This window comes from Uranotaenia lowii, chromosome 3, assembly GCF_029784155.1.
Source record: "Uranotaenia lowii strain MFRU-FL chromosome 3, ASM2978415v1, whole genome shotgun sequence".
Classification (NCBI taxonomy): domain Eukaryota; kingdom Metazoa; phylum Arthropoda; class Insecta; order Diptera; family Culicidae; genus Uranotaenia; species Uranotaenia lowii.
In genome coordinates, this window is record NC_073693.1 from 88,797,957 (window position 1) to 88,817,090 (window position 19,134).

The 19,134-nt window shown below is 33.8% G+C and overlaps 2 protein-coding genes across 2 annotated transcripts; both read right to left on the reverse strand.

Annotated features, from left to right (window-relative positions):
* Positions 1 to 5,547: 5,547 nt before the first annotated feature.
* Positions 5,548 to 6,525, reverse strand: LOC129756358 (farnesol dehydrogenase-like). The gene is made up of 2 exons (XM_055753215.1): positions 5,962 to 6,525; positions 5,548 to 5,898 (listed from the first exon to the last, which is right to left on the reverse strand). Exons 1-2 carry the CDS (start codon positions 6,523 to 6,525, stop codon positions 5,722 to 5,724), a joined length of 741 nt encoding a protein of 246 aa, XP_055609190.1. The 3' UTR covers positions 5,548 to 5,721.
* An 11,189-nt stretch (positions 6,526 to 17,714) lies between these two features.
* LOC129752373 (farnesol dehydrogenase-like) lies at positions 17,715 to 18,502 on the reverse strand. The gene is made up of 3 exons (XM_055748162.1): positions 18,206 to 18,502; positions 17,939 to 18,136; positions 17,715 to 17,882 (listed from the first exon to the last, which is right to left on the reverse strand). Exons 1-3 carry the CDS (start codon positions 18,500 to 18,502, stop codon positions 17,715 to 17,717), a joined length of 663 nt encoding a protein of 220 aa, XP_055604137.1.
* Positions 18,503 to 19,134: the final 632 nt, after the last annotated feature.

Sequence of the window (19,134 nt, forward strand, 5' to 3'; positions counted from 1 at the left end):
GGGCTTGAGACATTTCGATCTACGACATTATTTGACGTTCATGAATTGAAACTAACTTTGATTTGATCAATTTTATTTTGTGTTTTTTGTTCTTCTAAATACTTAAAAACAGGGTTTTAAAAATTTATACAAGGCCACAAAATTTACATTTTTCTTAGGTGCAATGAATTTAAACGGCAATTTCAACTAATTTAGGTTCCCCGAATCTAAATATGTATGCAATATTTCTATCAGCTTTTGTTATTGAAATGACTTTTGAAAATAAGTAAAAATCTTTAGAGAAGTTTCTGCACTTTTTTTTTACAAAAATTCAAATCAGAAACATATTATTTAAAAATAAAAGTTTTATATGAATTGATGAGCTTTAAATAGAATCAAGTTTTTTTACACTTTCTGCTGTGATGTCAAAAATACTTGTAATGATATTTTTCCATAATTAGTTATCTATCAATGTTTGATTTTACTAGTAATAAACTCTTTATCACCAAAACTAAATGTGTTCATCCGAATTTGACAAAATTTCTAGTTTAGGACACTATTTACCAAATCAATAGTTTAAAAAAAATAAGCACCAAAATGGTTATGGTGATACATGTTTATTGAAAAAACTCTTCCTGAAATGTTTTTAAAAACTAATCTTTTTTGTTTCCATATTGTTTTTTTCAATTTTCAAATAAATTTACCGAAGTTTATTGTACAGTTTTGTTTCAATTTTCAAATTGTTTCCTTGTTTTTTAATTCTGAATTTTCTTGTTCTTCAACCATAAGCCTGCAACTCCAAATTTTTAATAATAAAACATAATTACAACTTTCTGTTCTTTTTCTAGGACCCAATATTTTAATCACAAGAGACAAAAAAACTCAGAGCTTGTAATTTAAAGCTTAAAAACCTGCGATTGAAAATTTAAAAACTTTTTATTAATATTTTTTATATGAAATCATCTTTTTTGGATTGATCATGATTTTTAAATTAATCTTAAAAGTTTGAAAAATTTTTCTAAGTAGCAACTTTAAAAATAAATTTTAATACGCAGTGTTAAGTAACTTTGTATTTGATTTGTGCTTTCAATATTAATAACAAAAGTTTTGAACTCATTATTTTCAATTTTTCATCAGTTTTTATCATTCACGTAATTACTCATTTTCTAACATTTCCTTGTCAGTGTAGTTGAACATGAAGTTATTATTTAAGCTTCAAAAATGAAATTTTTGTAACTGGAGGATTTTACTTTATTAAAGGTTTTATGTCTGGTTTATATTACTGCCACTTTTAAAATAATTATAAATATATTCTTCTTTTTATCAAATTAAATTAAACCATCGAACATTGAATAAATTCTGTTCAAAATTCATTTTTTATTCAGTAATCGGTAATTCACATTTTAAATCGTGATTAAATATTTTTTGTTCAAAATAAAAAATTACAGCGCAATTTCTCACTAAACTTCCAGTTGAAAATGAGGAAAAGAATTCCAAATTTAGATGAATAAAAATTAACAATTATTATCATTTTCCTAACATCTATTCATGCTAAGTTTTGTACAAGAATGGACATTTATTTTATAATTCAAATTTTTTTAATTTTGAATTTGCTAAGAAATTCTTTTGAAACTAATTTATTTCTTACTTTCTTAACTTATCGAAAATTTGAAACATTCATTGTAATATGTTTCCAAAATTTGGTTTATCAGTCTTTTTTTTAGTTTGTGTGTTGAACATGAGTGACAAACGGTGTTAGAAAACCCTTTCCTTTTCAATTTTTTATTTTTGGTATTGTTATTTTTTTTATCTAAATTTGAATTTCGAAATCCACCCCGACGGACGGATCCCCATGGACGGACCCTGCGCTCGGGCCTGATTTGGTCACATTTTTTGTACTTCAAAGTTACGTTTTTCGTTCTACATAGTCACAATTTGGTCACTTTTTTCGGTCCTCAAAGTCACTATTTGGTCACTATTTTTCAAATTTTGGTCACTAAAGTCCCTACTTTTCCATAGTCAAACCGCTACCAGCCCTGAATTTGCTTTATTGATGATATTGTTCTGATGTTCTACAAACGTGAGTTTTGAATCCAGTATGACGCCGAGATCCCTTACAATTTTGCATTTCTGTACTGGTTGATTGCCTAATTTTGTTTCAATGATAGGGATAGGGTGACTTTGTCTCCTGCTAAATGATATAGAGTTGCATTTTTTAACATTCAATTGAAGTAAACTTTTGTTGCACCATTCAAAGAAAACATTGATTTCGTTTTGAAATGTTTCAACATCTTCGGTTGTTTTTATTCTCAGAAATAGTTTAATATTATCGACGTATATTAGGTATTCAATCCGTTTTAGAATAAAGGAAATGTCGTTAACGAACAGTATGAAAAGGAGAGGTCCTAAATGAGACTTCTGAGGCACGCCAGAGGTCACAGGTACAGATTTGGATAATTCGTTTTGGAAACGAACAATTTGTGTTCGATCAGTTAAATATGATTGTAACCAGGAGAGAAGATTTGGATAAAAGTCATATTTTTTAATTTGAAGGTTAAAAGGGTATGTCAATGCGATCAAAGGCTTTGCTAAAGTCGGTATAAATAGCCTCAACACGAAAGATTTTGCTCATAGAATCGATAACGTATGTAACGAATTCGAGAAGATTTGATGCTGTAGAGCGTCCTTTTAAGAAACCATGTTGTTTACTCGTTATAATATTTTTTACTTGTTGATAAATTTTTTCATTTATTATTGATTCAAAGAGTTTTAGGATGCAAGACAAAATAGCTATTCCTCTATAATTTCGTACATTTGATTTTTTTTCCGGACTTGAAAATCGGAATTAAAAAAGATTTTTTCCAAAATTTGGGAACATTTCTATAATTTAATGACATATTAATAAAAACCCCTCTTTAAATAAATGTACAACAACAACAACAACAACAACAACATGACATATTAAAAAGAATCAGAAGAGGTTCTGTCAATTCGGCCGCCAAGTTTTAAAGGAAACATTGGGGAAGTCCATCAGGCCCTGCTCCTTTGGAAGCATCAAGTTTTCTAAGTCCTTCGGAAACATTATTGTAATCAATTTCATTGACCTGAATGTCGCACGCTAGATCTGGAATGACTGAAAAGTATTCTCTATCTCGGTCAACCTCAGTGAAAGAAGTGTACACTTCTTGAAAAAAAGTTGCAAATAAGTTAGAAATTTCCAGTGGATTATTTCCAATGCTTCCGTCAAGTGTCATATTTGCTATAAATTTGAAGGCGCATACTAATTTTCAGTAGTAATCGAACATTCAGGGCGAGAAAATAATATTAGATTTCTTAACAGAGTAGTGATATGCTTTTGTTTTCTTTTTTTGTTTATGATTTGTATGTGATTTTTTATTGGTTTAATAATTATTATTGAAACCCCCATTCCAGAGCAGAAATATTTGTAGATGAAAATAATATAGTGAATAAGTTTCATAAGGGAAATTAATAAAGAACTTCAAAAGTTGATTTGACTTGCCAAGGGTTTATAATTTGCTCTACAAAACATACTGCAGAAGGGCCTTTTTGTGCTTCAAACTGTCGTATTGGTGTTTTAAAGAATCTTATATAACCGAACGCGGTTTTATAACTCCAGTTTATAGTTGGAATGAAGTGCTTTAAAAAACCTAAATTGTTACGTGGACTACCAAAATATCTCGGATGTGGGTTGAGACAAAAATCTCAATCCAACTATCGTCATTCTCGTTCAGCATAAGCAAATTTTTACATAATTTGTTGACCTTCGTACTCATTTTATGCTGCTTTTATTATACTTGTTAAAATAAATGTATCTGTAAATTTTTACAAGCATCCGCCAATTGCATCGTTGCGAAACTCAATGTTTAGGGAAGATAAGGGCATAATGGCCACCTTAAGGAGGACGCTTAGTTAACCATAGAAAACAGCTATATTATGTGAGTTCAGAATGGGAGTAGGCTTAATAGCGGCACGTTATCCAAACATAAAAGAAAATTGTGCCTAAAAAAATCACCTCGACCATTAATCGAACTCGAGTACTCTGAGTTACCTCTCCGACGCCTTACCTTTAGGCCAACTTATCAGATAGAATCTGGCAAGCTGTTTTTTTAAATACTCGTAAAGTGTAAAATAAGATTGCTTATTCGTTTAAAAATTAATAGTTTAGGAACTACGCAAGTTTTGAAACAACATCAATTTTGTTTTGTTTCTAAGACCTAATCTATCATTCATCTGTATGAATATGATTCCGGATTCTAACTGGACGTAGCTTTCTTGGCCTTTGTGATAAAAAAAACGACAGCAATAAAAGTTAGCACTGATCAAAATGGATCTATCGCGACAAATCGAAGAATGTTCCAAACCAACAGCAGCTCGATCAACGAGCAAATAGGTAGGGGAGGAGCGGGCTATATGCGCCTATTAAGCAGAACACTGATTTAATCAAATATCACATCGAATATGTGTACAAAAACTATATACACGTGTGCAGGCATCTGTTTTCTATACAGTGGAGTAATTTTTATGTTAAAATTTTCTTCTGTTTCCAAGAAAACGATTTTTTTACAAGTGTTGTCTAAAATGCCGAATCTCAAACCGTGTGGGCTAAATGCGCCTATTTATGTTTTCAACAAAATTTCTGTTTTTGGGCAATATTTCCGTATAATTTCATTGAAACTGCTAGAAAGTAATAATTTCTGTACGACAAAGCTGAAGTTCCATAAAAATCTATGTATATTATAATTTTATGGAATAAAACAAAAGTTAGGATTCCCATACTATGGAGGCAGTTCATCCATGAGAAAAACTTTATCAAATCTCTTTTTAGATCGTCAATTCTCTCTTAAGATGTTATTCTGAGCTTAGATTTGAAGTTTCAATGATAAAAATCATTTATTTATTCTATTTAACCTGTTATTTAAGGATGGAGGCATTTTACAAACATGATGGGGGCATACAAAAACACTCTATTATTCCACTATATAATCATTTTTCAACCTCCAGAAAAGCTGAAATATGTTTTATTTCTTAAGTTCATTTGAGTAAGAAACAAAAACCATTCTTGTTTTTGTTTTGAGCTTCTTGACGTATAATTTTTAAAAGTCGAAATATTACATCAAAATGTTTCAAAACCTTGTACGATTTTTTAAATTTTTTTGAGTTTGTAAATTCATAAAATTCTTTCTTGCCTTATGTTCTAAGCGTATCACCCTCAAAATGCATTGGTCAGATAAGCTGTCTAGTCAGCCATTTCATCAAACAGCCGTAGGGTCATTTAACCCGATAGGCCCATTTAGGAAATCTTTCCCCTAAACATAAACCCGAAACGAAAACTCACAACCGCAACAAAGGCAAGAACAAAAATAATAATAGATCAGCTAGCAAAACACACCAAGACTATAGATAGAGCGCTGGCTGTGTACAGCCATCAGTCAAGCCAACACAAAACTCCAAATCAAAGAAACCTTCAGTACGGATATCAATTTTACATTTATTTCAACGATTTTGAGATTAAAATTTTAATTTAGAGAAAAATAATTTTTGCCACTAGATTTCTGTGGTTTCAAAATATGTTTCTCAATGTTTTTCTTGGCACTAACAAACGATGAAAACAAAGAATGATATACCTAATTTAAAGTCACAGTTCAGCGTATTTTCAGGACATTAATGGCCGCCCCATGGTGCGTCTTGTACGGTTTTTCCCATACACAATTTTTTCCGTTGCTAGAAAGGATCACCGGTTGGGCAAATCTGCACATCATTGATCGTCACCCGGTTAGGAGTACCCAAAGCATACGCTACAAGATCAGCAATATCTTCCGGTTCCACCTCCGGAATATCCCCCAGTATCTCTCGAACACTTTCCAACATTTTCGTGTTGACGAATCCAGGACTAACACACTGCAATGTGTTTTAAAATTAGTGAAACTTGCTTGATTATTATAAAATTATTTTAACTCATACCGTTACTCTACAGTTGATATTTTTTTCCCTCAATTCAATTCGTATGGCATCTGACAGTCCTCGTACAGCAAATTTGGCCGGACTGTATATTGACAGCGGTTTCAAATCAGGAATTTCTGTACTAGAAATACTGCTAATGTTCACAATATGTCCCTCGGTTTGACGTTCATTCATTGATCGGAAAGCCTCTCTACTGCACAGTATCATACCAATAACATTAGTTTTATAGAGCTGTTTCACCTCGGAACTGCTCTCGGGATCCAGATTAGTTTTCTTGGCGATTATTCCAGCATTGTTGACAACAACGTCCACACCACCGAATGTTTTGATAACAGCTTCAAAGGACTGTAATATATCTTCCTCTTTCGTGACGTCACATCGCATGGCATGCAATCGAGTCGCTGCCTCAGCAGGAAGTTCGTTTTTCAAATTTTCAATCAGATGCACTCTTCGCGCCATACCGATCACTATCATGCCGCGCCGGGCCAGATCCTTAGCAATGGCAGCGCCAATTCCAGCGCTGGCTCCAGTAACAACCGCAACTTTGCCGATCCACCGTTCCATCGTAATGCTACTGTTAGAATGCGTACGTTGTTCGGTTGATTCAATTTTTTATACATAGCTCGTACCTACCTAATAAAATTGATAGAATGTCTTGTCTGATTATCTTGTAGGAAATCGGATGTAATAAGTTTGTTCTTTTGTGCGTAATCGCGTTTCAAAACGGAACAATTTCAAATCGAAATATGCCTACAAATAAATAATAGAAATAATTCGACTTTACTTCGATGTACTTTAACGAAATGGTTTAATCATAATCATATTGAAACTGACCTTAAACAACTGTCGTGTAGAAATTCATAGCAGTTGTTTGACCCACAACTGGACCAGACTTTTCTTCTGACACTATTAGAAGTTTGGAAACTTGTCAAAAATCCCTAATTGTAGGTACTTAAGGCTATGATCATTTAGTATCCGGGCACTTTATTTCGGTGATAGCTACGTTATAAGAGCTCGGATATGCAAAACTTCAGTAGCATTGTGTTGGTTATGAAAAGGACTATCTTGCCTATTTTTGGTAAATTTTTAAGTTAACGTGTGTTTGAGATATTTACGATGCAAAAAGACATGGTAAAAATAATTTTGCACAAATTTGCTCCTTTTACGTATTTTGCGCCTCGAAAAATCTTCATTGTTGACTTGAAAGCTCATGAACTGTTGATTTTTTCTGATTTGTTTTTCGAACTAAATGGTTAAGAAGTATAAGGAGCCACTCTAGGATCCATACGATGTTCAAACCAACCATCGGAGTGCAACCTTTGATCTTAAATATGGTAAAAAGTCTATGGTTATTGGGGATAACTGAATGCAGACTCCTTAAATAATGCAAAAAATCCTTTTCCGGCAGGCAAAAAGTGTTGCCAAGTAAATAACTAATAATGATCAGTTCCAAAGATCGCAATCTGTGCATCCGGTTTTTACGCAATATGACAGATGTGTTCTGATGGACAACAAAATTTATGTTAAAACCGGATTTAAGAAATCAAATTCCTCGAAATTCCTACCCATGAAAAAGTTCCAACAAGATTCAAATTGCATTTTCCAGGTGAGTTTGTGTAAAATATCATGATTTTGCAAAGGTTTTGCTTCTGTGGTAAAAAAAATAAATCAATACGTGACTGAAAAAAGTGTGCAAAGATAAAAAAGAGATTTTATGAAAAAGTTAGAGTATTTCTTGAAATCATTGATAATTTTTTTTTTTATATTTTTAACATTAAATGTCATATTAACACCTTCATTTCCTCCATAGAAAGTTTTTCGATCAAATGAATAGTTTTTAAAATACACACGTTTGTAACTGCCCGGATACTAAATGATCATAGCCTTACATCATTACTTTTTTTCTGGGCGCTCTACAGTGCGTTAACAGTTGACAACGTCAAATGGCAACAGAAGCAAAGGTTAAAGTAGCGCTTTTAAAAACAAACTTCCAATAAAAGAATTTGCAGCTTGAAGTTTTCTCTGTGTTGCACAAGAAATAAGAGCATGTTCAATAGAAATTTTGTATATTAGGGTGACAATCGATATGTAGGAAATATTTCATGATTGAATTTCCGTAAAAATTGTAGATTGGCCCAAAAAACTTACCTGTGCAAAATTTAAGGCACCCCTAAATCGGACTTGATTTAGGGGCCACGGTGCCCCCCTGGACCGTTATTATAAAAAAAAGTGATAATCAAAACCAAGTATAGGGCTCGATTCCTTAGGTTATTCTACACCTCTGGGCAAATTAAAAAAAAAATCCCTAGTCGAATTTTCGAGAAATCTTGATTTGAAATTTTTAGGTAAAAAAAACCAATATAATCATAATTCGAAGTACTTAATATCGCCAAGATACCTCCAAAAAGGTACAACAAGTTTTCCGAGATGTTTTCAACCGGAAGGTACATGTTGCCGTTGCTACAATTGTAATTATTTACAGCTGACTTAACTCACTAAACAGGCTTAAGTATGTTGTTTATACGGTTTATTTTTGTGATTTTCAATCCAGTAATGGTGATTTTTAATGGAGCAACGTAAAATAAACGTTATTGTTACAGACTAATAGTAAGAAGCTTATCCTGACATATACGATTACTGTTATAATCAATCAATGCACTTATCAAGCGATCATTGTAAATGTGCGATTAATTCGGCGCTTTATCATTGCTTTCGCGCGGTCAAATTTATGAGGCCATTTACCAACAACCTCTTTGAAGAAATCCGAGATCTTCCGAGACTTAAGTGCCACTGCAAAATTTTCAGCAAAAATAACTTAGGAGCCCTTGGCAAGCATCAACAATCGACAGACCCTCACTAACTGCAGTAGGTAAATATTTCCGGAAGCAGAGCCACGGTATAAATAGACAAGGTAGGCTACTAACACGAGTAAACAACTCGTTTGAATGTAAACAAGTGACGTCATTACTATCTTCGAATAGCGTGCCAGGCAAAAAGTTTTGCGCGCGTAAGATAATGCTGCATACACCGAGGATCACTAGATGGATAGTAATGACGACATTATCGGGAAGATATGATATTGTACACCGTGAGCAGAGCAATCTGTCAACCAAATTTTTTGCGACGCCTTAATTGTTTTAGGTGTTCTCTCTCTTTGGATACTAGAATGAACTTCCGAGTAGCTTTAAAACTTAAATTTTAGGTTGATTATCATTCTCTTCAGACAGAATCTAAAGGTGATGTAGCTTCTATGAACATTTTTTAAGGAAATTTTGATTGCTTGGGTTAGCCTTTTTAAGCCAGTGTAAAGACTTTTTAACACCATAATGTCTTTTTGCTTAGTATTGAGAAACGCCTTACTCTATGAACCCTTTTATTCGAATTGAGGAATGTTTAACCATGTTTAACCATGAAACCGAGCTCTATTCTTCAATGGGAAGCTCAAAAATCTTAATGTACTGATTTCATAGATTTTTCAATCAATTCAAAAAACCAAAACAGAAACAGTGGGCAAGTCAAAGTGCAAAACAGCATCTGCATCAGCCTCATCCAAGGTACATAGAAGTTTCAAATTGGTGCCGTATGATACTTGAAAGCTGAATAATGGTACAAAAAGTCAAGAGGACCTCCAATTTTAAAAAGTGCAGAAGGGTTGCCAAATTACAATGCAGATTGGAGCTAACTATGAGCCAAAAATGTGATGAAATGTGCATTGCACTAAAGAAGATACTTTTTTTTTTGTTTCGATTATAGTCGTTTTACCATCTTTATGGCATTCGCGACTTTATCAACGTTGCAGTTGGCGGATCGTTATTGAAAAACATATCCGCTACAACTGTGTTCGATATTTACTCTTGGGCTCGAACTCGTGGACATCGGCTCAGGAGACAACAGACTTGCCAACTGAGCTATATCACAAGCCCGCCAAAGAAGATACGGTTGCTTTCCCGACTACTGACATAAAAAACTCGAGTTCTCAGGCAAAATGATACATAACCTCAAACCTTATGCAGGCTTCGGACGACTCCTGAGGTGTCACTCATAAGTGTAAGAGCAAAGCTTCACAAAGAGGAGTGGAACCCACGCTCTTGTGAGCGCTAAACCGCACTCACTCTGCTCTTGCTTCCCGAAAAATAAATTCTTATCACACACTTACATGAGTGATGTGTGTTCCGTCAGTGTAGCTCTTAGAGCGTGCTCTTAGGGAAATGAAGTGTGTTTTTAGGAAACCGTCCTTCCCATCATGTGCATAGCAAAAAAAGACGTTCATTAACGGAATTCCTCAGGCAGCGCTTTGAAAGCAAAGCGCGCAAGCGCTTGGCGCCGAGGTTCAAATTCCAATGGTTTAATGAAATGTGTGTAATATAAGGTAATCGTTTACATCTAATCAATTACATATATCTACATTATTATGGCAATAGATGAATGGTGAAAATATCATTATCGAATTAAAAAAACTTAGACTTAGAAATTGCATAAAACGACTGGCACTGCCATTTTTTCAGATCTCTGGGGGATTCATTTTTAAGACTTTCACAACTCACATCATTCAAAATGCATATTAAACTTATGTTTTCACTAAGATTTTTTTTCATAAGGGTTTTCTCAAAATATTTAAAATTTATAAATAAAATGCAACTTTAGTTAGAACGACAAATAATACGAGTTACAAGCAAAATTCCCAGCAAAATTTCCAATTGGCCAAAAAGAAAAGAATAACTATTTTCCGAATAACAAAATGAGCAACATTTTTAAAATGAATAAGACTTACAAAAGTTACGAAATTCCTTAAGTTTGCATTTTTTATATTCGTCATTTCTGTAGTTTATACTTTAAAATCATTAATGAAGTTTTGCATTTTTTTGCAATTTTGTTTTAAACTTTGTGTTTTCTATCCATCCTGTTTTATTTATGGTAAATTCAGGATAAAATTTATAAAACTTGGGAAATTTTTGAGAAAGTTTAAAAAAAAATTAGCATGCATCTACATTAGACTTAGTCTATTTGAAGTCATTTTCGAATTACCAAAACCCTTAGATCTCAACAACTTCGTTGCAGATTTTTAAAGTAACGAATACATGAGTAAAGTTTAATTTTCTTGTTTGTATGAAAAATTTTACATTTTGTTCGAACAAAAGAAAAAAAGATTTCTCTTCTAACACTTGAACCGAGCCATCTAATCTTTTTTTTTCAATTTATAAATTCTCTAAAGGAAATTTTTTGCTGCATAACTATGTCGAAGCTCTTGGAGTGTACTCTGAAAAATTTTATAAAGCGTCTTATAATGGGTTCGAACGTAGATTTTGAAATAAATTGTCTCCATATCAAACAGGTTTGAATAATTTAACACTTCACGCAATGTAAGATTTAGAAGTATGCTTCACACAAAACTAAGCGTTACACTATTTGGCTGGAGTGAAAATAAACCGAAAATGTGTCGTGAAAATAAGCGTCATTTTTATGAAAAAATATTTTCTACTCAAGATGAAATATATAATGTTAATTGCTTCACAAATCTAGCATAAACATGTACGTTAGGGTTGCTGCCAAATGGTTCATGTCAAATTTCGAAAACCGAACATAAAAATTTTGTGGATTTGCCCAAAAAACTGACCTTTGCAAAATTTCAACTCATTCGGACTTTATTTAGGGGTGCCTCGAAGCACCCTTAAAAATCACCAAAGGGGGACCAAAGGAAACCATAAAAACCGAAATTTTAATTTTGATGACAAAAGACTGAAAAATGCATAACACGTCAAAATCCTGTCGAAATGCTGAAAAAAAAATTTTAGTAAAAATTTACCTCAAAATTTCAAACATCACGTAAAAAGAGGACAAAGGAAATCGAGAGAATCGAAACTTTCATGCATGAAATTTGGTGTTATCCAGAAAAATAATCTCGGTCAAAAATCGACTTGTTGGGATTTAGCCGTTTTTTCTGAAAACCAGCCGTTTTTCGGAAAACCGACAAAGTCCCAGAAAGTTGATTTTTGACAAAAAAAAATCTTGAACTACAGTCCCCCAGTCATTAGACACTTTACGTTTCGTTTCACCACTAATTGTTCGTTTATTCGAGTGTTAGTAGACCAAATATCAAGCTTTGCATGAATTTAAGTCATTAAATACTTCCTCATTACGTTCAAGTATGTTATTATTTAAAATTTGTTAAAAAATGACATATTTTAAATAAAGCGTTTTTTAAAAACGCATATATGGGTCAAAATTGTAGCTCGTTACAATTGTTAGTCACATAGAAATCCATGACAACACTCGAATATCAACATGGATATCAACTTGTTTCGGACAAACATTTATTTTTTTCACGAATTCAAAACAATCTGAATCCAAAACAACGATCTTTTTAATAACACCCTCGACACTAGCTAGCGGACTGTAAAATTAACATTCAATGTAAAATCAGCATCACTGTACTGCAGATATTTATGCTACCTTTACCACCGTGGGGGAGCAATTTAGTTTCACCTGGTAAAGAGCATTCGGATCGGTTCTAAGCGTTACTCGTTCGGTTTGTGGTTTGATAGAGACTTATATTTAACCAAAGTGTATTAGATTATATTGTTCTCATCTATTCTGGCTTGATGTTATTATCTTTTTTATTCATCTTCGAAAAAAAACAGCTAGATACGAACCAAGGCGAACAACACCATCAATTATTTACTTAGACGCACATTGTGTACACCTTAGGAGCACTCTTAAGGAGACGCACTTATAGAGTACTCATTTCAATTTTGAGTGTTTTGTGAGTGACGAAAAACGCTCCCTGTGTGTCTCGTCACTCCGCTCCAATCAACCACTCTTGCTCCGCTCACAACAAAATTTAAAAAGCGGAGCTGATTTTTACACCGCTCTTGTTGGGCTCTGAAAAGAGTCCGAAGCCTGACCTTATGTTCTGAGTTCGTCTTGGTACATCTTCGTACCTGAAAATTATTACATTTTCAAAGGTGATGGGCAAGGTGGCCGAAATCACAGAAATATCAAGTTAAAAATGTTCATTTTCTAAGAGTAATATGGGGGGGAAGGATGTACCTTTTTCTCCAATTCGATTTCAGTGAACTTAATTCGAAGCATTTTGAAAAATTTCAAAACTAGAGATGAAATTTAAACTTTTTCAACCCATTTTCTATTTAAACTTATTTCGATATTCTTTGATACAACTTCAATCTGCGAAGCTTTATTTTGAAATGCTAGAAAATGTTTATAAAAAGGTGACTTTCGTTTACCAGGAAGTTAAAAAAAAGACTTATGAGCTCATGAAGGAATCTCTTGTTATAAATGCCATTTGTTGAATATTAAAAAAAAAACACTTTTTATTGCAAAGAAGAAAATATAAAGAAACTTTTCAATTAGGTATATATTATCTCTCAGCTTCTTCATATTAGTGCAAGGTAATTTCAAAGAATTTTTAAGATTCTATTTTTGTAACTCTACGTTCGAAAAACAAATATTAGAGATAAAATTAGTTTATAATTATAGAATTATTATGAACTTAAATCTAGTTTCAAAACTCTGATATTTTCTATCAAAATAATATTATACGAAAATATCGTATATTTAACCAATTTTGAAATTTATTTCTCATTGTGGATAGTGGTCCATAAGTTTTGTTTCAAACTCTAAATTAAATTCTTGAAAAAATATAAAAATATCTTAATTTAAAAACTTTTTTGAATCTGAAACAAATTAAATGAAATTTTTATCTTTAAACTGTGACCCAAAGATGGGTCTTGACTCAAACATTCAGTCAGCGAAACTTTTTTTTTGTAGAGAAATGAATCCACCTTAGATGAAATTTCAGGGACTAGATAAGGGAAAATTGATGTTGAAAACATGCGAAAAAAATTTTCGCCTTGTCTCCCGGTGAGACTTGAACCCACATCTTGCGCCTCTCCGGGGCCCATGTATTAACATTCTACTACAGGAGACCAACCTGGCGTATGAATATTATACTGGTTGAGTGTCGATGTCTATCGGAATGAAGGGAATAGTTCTCCCATGTGATCATAATCATTTTTCCTGGTCTATTTCTATTCCCATCTTTTCATCTTACGGTAGTTGGACTCAAATTTGGATATTTTAGGCACGGCAAGATTTGCATTGCCTTCTCATATACTGCACGGGTTGTCAGTTATGATGAGAAATGATGCGTTTGCCGTATTTGGATATCCAACCAAATTCGGTGTTTGGCACCGCCTTATTTTCTATTTTTAAACTGTGACCCAAAGATGGGTCTTGACTCAAACATTCAGTCAGCGAAACTTTTTTTTGTAGAGAAATGAATCCACCTTAGATGAAATTTCAGGGACTAGATAAGGGAAAATTGATGTTGAAAACATGCGAAAAAAATTCGCCTTGTCTCCCGGTGAGACTTGAACCCACATCTTGCGCCTCTCCGGGGCCCATGTATTAACATTCTACTACAGGAGACCAACCTGGCGTATGAATATTATACTGGTTGAGTGTCGATGTCGATTTTAGGCAATGCAAATCTTGCCGTGCCTAAAATATCCAAATTTGAGTACAACTACCGTAAGATGAAAAGATGGGAATAGAAATAGACCAGGAAAAATGATTATGATCACATGGGAGAACTATTCCCTTCATTCCGATAGACATCGACACTCAACCAGTATAATATTCATACGCCAGGTTGGTCTCCTGTAGTAGAATGTTAATACATGGGCCCCGGAGAGGCGCAAGATGTGGGTTCAAGTCTCACCGGGAGACAAGGCGAAAATTTTTTTCGCATGTTTTCAACATCAATTTTCCCTTATCTAGTCCCTGAAATTTCATCTAAGGTGGATTCATTTCTCTACAAAAAAAAGAAATTTTTATCATTTGCTTGAATAGAAACAACTTTGGAACAAAGAGGGTATGAATAAAATGAAAAACACATTTTGATTCCTTTCTTCCAATTTTCCCTAATTTTAAAACGATTCTTAGAAAAAATTAAAAAAAAAAAAATTGGAATGAAGGGTACATTTCTGGTAGCATAAGGCAACGAAAACCACGTTGGTACCAAATATATAAGAGCTGATTTTGACTAGTTTGGCAGTGTTGAAAAATCGCCAATAAAACAAAGGAAACTATAAATATTTAGCCGATCGTTTCTTCCTCTGTATTAATTATAACAAATTAAACCGTATAAACAACATACTTTAGCCTGTTTAGTGAGTTAAGTCAGCTGTAAATAATTACAATTGTGGCAACGGCAACATGTACCTTCCGGTTGAAAACTTCTCGGAAAACTTTTTGAAGGTATCTTGGCGATATTAAGTACTTCGAATTATGATTATATTGATTTTTTGGACCTAAAAACTCAATAAAGATTTCTCGAAAATTCGACTAGGGATTTTTTTTTTAAATTTGCCCAGAGGTGTAGAATAACCTAAGGAATCGAGCCCTATACTTGGTTTTGATGGTTACTTTTTTTTATAATAACGGTCCAGGGGGGCGCCTCCAAGCGCTCAATTTTTCGGTTTTTTTACCCTTAAAAATCACCGAAAGGGGGAACGAAAAAATCGGAAAAAATGAATTTTTAATTTTGATGCCATAAGACTTAAAAATGCATAAAACGTAAAAAAATTTTTTTTTGTCAAAAATCGACTTAAAAATGTTTAAAATCCATATAGGCAAGTTTTCAAAATTGTTTTCATTGCATTTATCATTAACAAGTGGTTTGAAAAGGAATTTTACCAAAACCAACTTTTGTTTTGGGTTTTTAAGACCATAGCCACAAATATGTAAAAAATTACGTAACGTCACGTGATAGCCGCATTTTTCAATCAATCATCTGTCAAAGTGGGCTGTGTCACAGTTGAAAATATTTCAAATGATGATTTAATTTGATAAAAGCATCATTGGATTTTCAAAGGGCGAAAAACAGAATTTTACATTTCAAATAACAAGGTTTCGGAAACTACTAACTACTACTACTAACTTTTTCCAAATCGGTTGATTTTAGTCAGAAATGTGAAATTGATTCTCATAGAACTTCAGCTGGTTGCAAAGCCGGTTGAGTTGAGGTAGCTTAAACTAGTTAAAAATTCAAATGGTACACCCAAAATAATCTTCACGTGAAAAACTACATAATTTTTATGAAATTGATTTTCACGTAGATGCTACGAAATGAATATGTAAACGCGCTTCTGTAAGAATCGATGCAGAATGAACATTTACTGAAATTAACGTGATTTTTTAGTGAATTCGATATGATGTGAAAATAAAAGATTCGTGAAATTCGTTTAGTTCGTAAAGTAATTTAGATGAATTTGCTCGTTGATTTTCTTTTTATTTTAGTTAAAAAAACATTTCTTTTTCAATTGGCGGTCCCCCTGTAGAAATATAAAAAAAAAATTAATGAATAGAAATGGAATTTTCTAAAAAGTTAATAAGTTATCTTTCCCGGATCAGTCTCGTTTCCTTTTAATCCCTGGAAGACACATATTTCTGAGGTAACTGGCAAAAATCGCAGTTTTCGGTGTAGTCTTAGCGAAACCTAAACACGACTTTCCCAAACATTTTTCTCAGAACGAACAAAGTCAGCTAACATAATCTTTCCTTATAAGAATTTGAATAAAAAAAATTTTCGAAACAGATTCAGAGCATCCCCTTAAATTTTAGGTGAAATTCATGTGGCAATTGTGTGGAAGTAAAGTATTGACTACTTCAGCGCACTTGAAACACTGTAGTTACTAAACGATTCACGTAGAATCGATATGATGCAACCAAATTTTAGTTCACGTGAAAAATCCTGTAAAATAACTTCAAAATTATTTTGCGTGTAAGAATGGAACGATACGACTGTTTTTAGGTACACCCAAAATAATCTGCACATAGTAGCTACGTGAAAAACTACATAATTTTTATCCAATTGATTTTCTCGTAGATGCTACGGAATCAATGTGTAAACGCGTCCTTATAAGAATTTGTGCTCCATGGGAAGCACCTAAATTTTTCGTGAATTTTTTGTGAGTTCAACGCGGTTTGTTTATGTAGCCGGTAGCCACGGGGAATGCTTTTAGTATCGGAATGAAAATAAAGGGTTTTTACTTCTTATTTCTGTTCTTTTTCATTATGATTAAAAAACTTAAATTTTGTGAATAAACTTTATTTTCACAATCATTGCACAACATATTAATCACTGACACTACACTTATTCAGTATTAAAAACACTTATTTTTTGACATCCTGCAACACAGCTTTCTTTTAGGAATCCTGTACAAATTTAAAAGTATGCATTTAATAACAAAAGTATTTTTTGAATAAAAAATATTTTACCGTGTCGTGAATAGTGTTCCGTTGAACATCTTATTCGGATAGTCCCACCAAAGAACGAAAGATCGTCATCGAAATGCATACAGAGCCATTATTATCAGAAAAATTAAAAAAAAAAACAAAAATAAGCTGATTACAATTTACCATCAAAAAATTTCACAACAGCAAACAATGACAGACCTCAATTTCATTTTCTAATATGAATTTACCACCAAATGCTGGAGAAAAATGCACAAAACGGATTTGAAATCATTCTTTAGACTTTACGTGAAATTCATGAGTCAGTTATGGGGAAGTAAAGTAGTTACTACCGGGTCGTCCTTGATACACTGTGGTTACTACAAGATTCACGTAGAATCGATATGATGCATCGAAATCTTAGTTTATCTTTTTTTTATTTTTTTTGTAAAAACTGGATAACATTTGACAACCGAAAATCATTCCCATTCCTGTGATTCCTATTGGTAATCCAATATTGGCCGTACTACGATGTCATGAACCTGAACATGTGGAGGAGCTGCTAACTGATATACTACTGCTTGAGCAATATCTCCCGTTTCGAGAAAAACTTGAACTTCATTCAAGTCCGCAGTCAGCCTGGTCCGAACTAAATGTGGGCTGATACCCTGCAAGCATATGTAAAAAATAAGACCACAATAAAAAAAAATATGTTCATTATTACCGAAACTCTGATGCCAGATTTTTCATTACGGAGCTGAATTCTCATGGCTTCCGTAAGTCCTCGAACGGCGAATTTGGTGGGACTGTAAATTGAAATTTGCGCCAGCTCTTCCACCTCGTGACCCAAGTGGCTTCCGATGTGTATAATATGGCCATTGACACCTCGAGCCTTCATCGACAAATACGCTTCGCGGCTTCCCTAGATCAAACCAACAACATTGGTCTGGAAACTACGTTTCAAATAATCACCATTTCCGAAATCCAACACTCCAGGACTCTCGTTGATTCCAGCGTTGTTAACCATCACGTCAACACCCCCGAATTTCCTCTCAATGTAATCAAAAGCTTCCAGGATGTCCGTTTCTTTGGTGACATCACACCGAATTGCGTACAATCTAGCAGCAGCTCCCGCCGGTAGATCTTCTTTCAAGGCTTCAATAAGCTGAACCCTTCGCGCCATTCCGACGACAATCATTCCAGCCAGTGCAAGTTCCTTGGCAATAGTTGCTCCGATGCCAGAACTGGCACCGGTCACTACAGCCACCTTTCCGATCCAGCGATTCATTCCTTTCGCACTGAAACGCTCACGTTGATCGCTAACTAATTTATGATTCAAAATCATAATAAGAGGCGCCGTGGCTGGCTATGGGTTTCTGCTTTGTTTTTTTTCTTTCTTAGCGCTGAAGCTTTGTGCTCCGGTAATATTTTTTCTAGTGATTAATTGTTGTAGATCTGCGTGATTGCACTACATGTTTTATTTGTGTTGGTTGAACATTGTTATAATTAAAAATGTATTTAAAAACAGTACCTATTATGCTTTCAAATTTTGGTACAAAAAAACCTCACGTTAAATCTCAATTTTAAGCGCGTTTTGATGACACCGGCGATGTAGTTTGACGTTTGGGATCCAGTTACCAGACCACCAAGCATGGATGATATTCCGCAGGCAACGATTCACACTTGCAATTTTCGTGTCGTCACCGCATATGTGCCCCAAGTTTCGCACCCGTACAACAATACGGATTAGACGTTTGAGTTGAAGATTCCGATTTTCGTTCGTAGAGAGATCTGACCAGACCGCCGGATGTTTCGGAGCCTCGAAGGTGCAAATCTGGCTTTTCTGATCCTGGTTTCGATGTCTTTTTTTGTACCACCATCAGGTTTTATCTGGCTACCATGATGCTGGAAAGGGTTTCT

Coding starts and splice junctions, on each gene's coding strand:
- LOC129756358 (XM_055753215.1), bottom strand. CDS start 6,525: ATGGAACGGTGGATCGGCAAAGTTGCGGTTGTTACTGGAGCCAGCGCT. Junction 5,899..5,961: donor ATATCAACTGTAGAGTAACG/GTATGAGTTAAA, acceptor AACACATTGCAG/TGTGTTAGTCCTGGATTCGT.
- LOC129752373 (XM_055748162.1), bottom strand. CDS start 18,502: ATGAATCGCTGGATCGGAAAGGTGGCTGTAGTGACCGGTGCCAGTTCT. Junction 18,137..18,205: donor GAATCAACGAGAGTCCTGGA/GTGTTGGATTTC, acceptor GGTTTGATCTAG/GGAAGCCGCGAAGCGTATTT. Junction 17,883..17,938: donor AATCTGGCATCAGAGTTTCG/GTAATAATGAAC, acceptor ATATGCTTGCAG/GGTATCAGCCCACATTTAGT.